Source organism: Hippoglossus hippoglossus, chromosome 1 (genome assembly GCF_009819705.1).
Source record: "Hippoglossus hippoglossus isolate fHipHip1 chromosome 1, fHipHip1.pri, whole genome shotgun sequence".
NCBI classification, from domain to species: Eukaryota; Metazoa; Chordata; class Actinopteri; order Pleuronectiformes; family Pleuronectidae; genus Hippoglossus; species Hippoglossus hippoglossus.
This window is the reverse complement of record NC_047151.1, coordinates 26,828,962-26,832,544: the sequence shown is the minus strand read 5'-3', so window position 1 is coordinate 26,832,544 and position 3,583 is coordinate 26,828,962. Positions and strand designations below refer to the sequence as shown.

Sequence of the window (3,583 nt, the reverse complement as noted above, 5' to 3'; positions counted from 1 at the left end):
AATACTTTCGCTGGTCGTTATGGAAACAAACTGATCATCGTCAAAGTTTAAATATTGATCACAACCCCTTTAAAAACCAGTGGAAGTGTTACTGGTGAGACTTGAACAAACTGAAATGTATTGGGCCTCACCTGCATCTCGTGGTCCTCCCAGTGCGACAGGCTCAGGGACTTGACTTTGCTGATGTCGGGGATGTTGCGGTGGATCCCGGAGCAGGCCAGACAGATGAACACGCCCACAGAGCAGGAGCCCCACCCAGGATCTGCAGAGAGGAGGATGGAGAGAGAACACAGGAATAAAGTTTTGCATACCGTGGGTTTGGAGGGAGAGGACGTGGGTATCGAACAAATACTGTAACACAGACTAAAGTGAGTCTGGTTCTTCTCCGACCAGAGGAACCGACCGGAGCCTGAATGTGACTGAAGAGGCTGAATCGGAGAGAAAAGCTGCTTTAGTTTTACTCCTCAGTTCACACGTGCACTAAAAACTGCACCGTGCACGAAACCTGCTCGAGAGTAATCATTATGTAACAGATGAAGGCGGGGCCTGTCTTTTAAAGGTTATTACATCTGTTGCGTTGCTCAACTGCAGAGACACGACGCCCCGGGGCCTGGATCCTGGATCCTGTGAATTCCTGATTTGACTGCAATGCAATAAAATGCAGTTCACCGCATGAGGCCGTGCACGAGGGGCTCTGCTGCCCCGTGAAGCCAAAACCAACACAGCACTCCTCGGTCAGCATGGAGTCAAAACCTGAGGCAGAGGTTCTGAGCAGGAGAAAATGGCACCGGCCACTTTTAAAGGTGGTTTTGTTGGTGTTAAACAGCTTTTTGCTGCAGGATCATTATAAAATATGGCAAAATAATGACCCTTGGTGAAACATAAGTGTGAATATTTAATGCTGAAACACGTTTTCTAACAGTTTTTAATAAAAATAGAGTCCGAGCAGCTTGCTCGTATTTGGATAACACTTCAGGTGCGATGTCTTTGGCAGGACAGACTTGCAAAGTGTCCAAGACAAGACATTTATCTGACTGCACCAAACTGTAAATACTAATAAATACGATATGAAAATCACAGACGGATTTAAAAGGCCGATGACAGAGGACAGGGACAAATGGGCTTTTAACTGCATTTAGAGCGAGATACTCTACGACCAGTGGGAAGCAACACAAAGTCTTTAAACAGGGGACAGCACGAAATGGACAAGCCTGACTGCAATGGTCAAACACCCTGAATGTCAGTGTGGACTCATGTGATCTGTGTCCAGTGAACGTCTGAGTCACTTCTGGGATCATTTGAATGAAGACTGACTCGTATTTCAGTCTTTGAATCGTGTCGAGTGACGTCCTGGCTTCAGAAAACCAAACTTATATCACAATTCAGAGTTTGGATTGAAAATATTTCAGTTCTGTGACGTTTGGATGATTTATTTGGATTTAAAAAAAAGAAAGAAAACTAAAATTAGTTCTTCGTAATAAGCCGAGTCCAATTTAATCAAACATGACCAACTTCTAGGATTCCACTTATCACCTTCACCAAGGAGGTTAATTTCCATCAGTTTCCATTTGTGTGTTTGTTTGTCTGCTGGTTTGTGTTTTTCGCAGGATTGTGCATTAACCACAGAACCAGGTTTCCTGAAACTTTGTGGAAGGATGAGCCACAGGCCAAGAAAGAAACTCTTAAATGTTGAAGCGGATCCGGATCAGGGGTCAGATCCAGGGACCAAAGAACATTTCATGGATTTTGAGGAAAACAAGTTGTATTTCGGGGGGGGGGGGGGGGGGGGGCTCAACTGAGGAAAGGAAAAAAAATTCCATTCTCATGTTGTTTTTCCATAGGAACAGTGGTTGTTATCGAACCTCTAATGAAATGAATATGATTTGATCATTAGGCTTCTGTTTAAACAACAGTTACATCACAGAGAAACAAGTTACTGTAAGTTTCTAATAAAGTTTATTAATTTGCTTATAAGTGGTGCAACTTTCCATTCTGTGCTTTAATTGTTATTGCAGTTTTATGGTACTTATATAAGTTATAATTCAAGTGGGACTTCTCCAGCTGAGAGACTCGAAGTCAGGCTCTTCCCTCAGCTCGTGTCCTGGACTCTGAGCTGCTCCGAGGTGGGAGCAGCGTCCAGGGCCTCTCCGCTGAGGGTGTGTGCAGCTCGGACATGTTGGAACCTGCTGAGAAGCTTCTTCTGCGGCAGCTTCAACATCTCAGAGCAAAGAGCTGGAGCTGTTCCCCGCAGGCCCCTCCCTCTGACTGCTCACCTTGTCCCACATTTCACCTCCTCAACCGCAAAACACCGCACAAAGACGCGGCCCGGACACTTTCACGCTCCAAAATCACTCAAATACGTGGAGCTGCAACTGCTGCGAGGTAAAGACGCGCATGGACATGGTTTTGTCTGAGGGATCAGATCTGCTTTACCGACATGGCACCTCCCACACCTCTCGCCTCAGCTGCTTCCCATGCTACAGCTGGTAAAACACATGTCTTAATGCTCCTACCTGGCGCGCCACAGTCCGCGCAGGCGTCATTTCCAGGGTTGTGCTGGATCTCCCGCAGCGCTCGGGTGGCTCTGTCGTTGGCCGACATGTCAGATCGATTATTCCTCCGCTTCCAGGGAGAGGGAGAGAGAAGGAGGAGGGAGGGAGAGGGAGAGAGAGAGAGAGGGAGAGAGAGAGAGATAGAGAGGGTGGGGGAGAACCAGGAAAGGTAAAGGTGTGCCTCCTCCTCACACTCCACTCCCCCTCTCCTGTCTGCGGGCAAGTGCGCACAGGTTGGCGCAGCGCAGCGCGCTCCAGGGAGTCAGCTCCGGCTCCACAGCATCCGAATCAAGGCCTCCGGATAAAGTTTGAGTGTGTGTGTGCGTTTGGGGGGAAGGAGAGTGTGTTGTGGTGTGTGTGTGAAAAGAAAAAGTCCACACAAGAGGAAGTGAAATGTTAGAGGTTGTTCAAACTTGCTTTTCCGCATAATTCAAAGTCAGGTCGCTGTGCGCGCATCCTTTGACGTCGTTTAATCATATTGTGCGAGAAGAGATGTAAGAATCCAAACAGCAGCAGGAGAACAGATGAAGTGGAAACATGTTGAAATATGACACCGTGACAAAGATGAATTCATGCTCACGTTTCATAATTTCTCTGTCAAACCAACACAGGTGAATAAAGTTGCCTGAAGCTGAAGCTTGATGGAATGAAGAGGATCTGGTTTGGTTTAATGTTTCTATGAGTTTCAGTGCTGCCACAATTCAACATGTCTGCTTCAATAGAAAGGAAACAATCTGCAATTAAAACTTAAAAATAAATGCATACATATTGAATTATATAACTACCTATCTTACTTTACACATTTTTCATGTACTTGTACTATTTACTTATTTATTTCTGCATTTATATATCCATGTATGCATTATTGGGTCATTTTTTTATTTCTTAAATTTTTATTGAGGCAGTTCTGGTCCTGGACAGAAGTGTCTGTCAAATGAAAATGTAAATATCTACCCTGTATAACTCAAAATGTTGATTTTTCAATGATATTTTCAAACTTTATTTGAAGAAACATTAAAGTAAAAAACAAA

The 3,583-nt window shown here is 44.9% G+C and overlaps 1 protein-coding gene across 1 annotated transcript in view; it reads right to left on the bottom strand.

Annotated features, from left to right (window-relative positions):
* zgc:92360 (uncharacterized protein LOC436988 homolog) overlaps window positions 1-2,858 on the bottom strand; it is a 13,980-nt gene extending 11,122 nt beyond the window's left edge. The window contains exons 1-2 of the mRNA XM_034577912.1: window positions 2,514-2,858; window positions 132-262 (exon numbers count right to left, since the gene is read on the bottom strand). Coding sequence (XP_034433803.1) covers window positions 132-262; window positions 2,514-2,601 — 219 coding nt within the window. The 5' untranslated portion in view covers window positions 2,602-2,858. The remainder of the gene's footprint in view (window positions 1-131; window positions 263-2,513) is intronic.
* Between the last annotated feature and the right edge of the window lie 725 nt (window positions 2,859-3,583).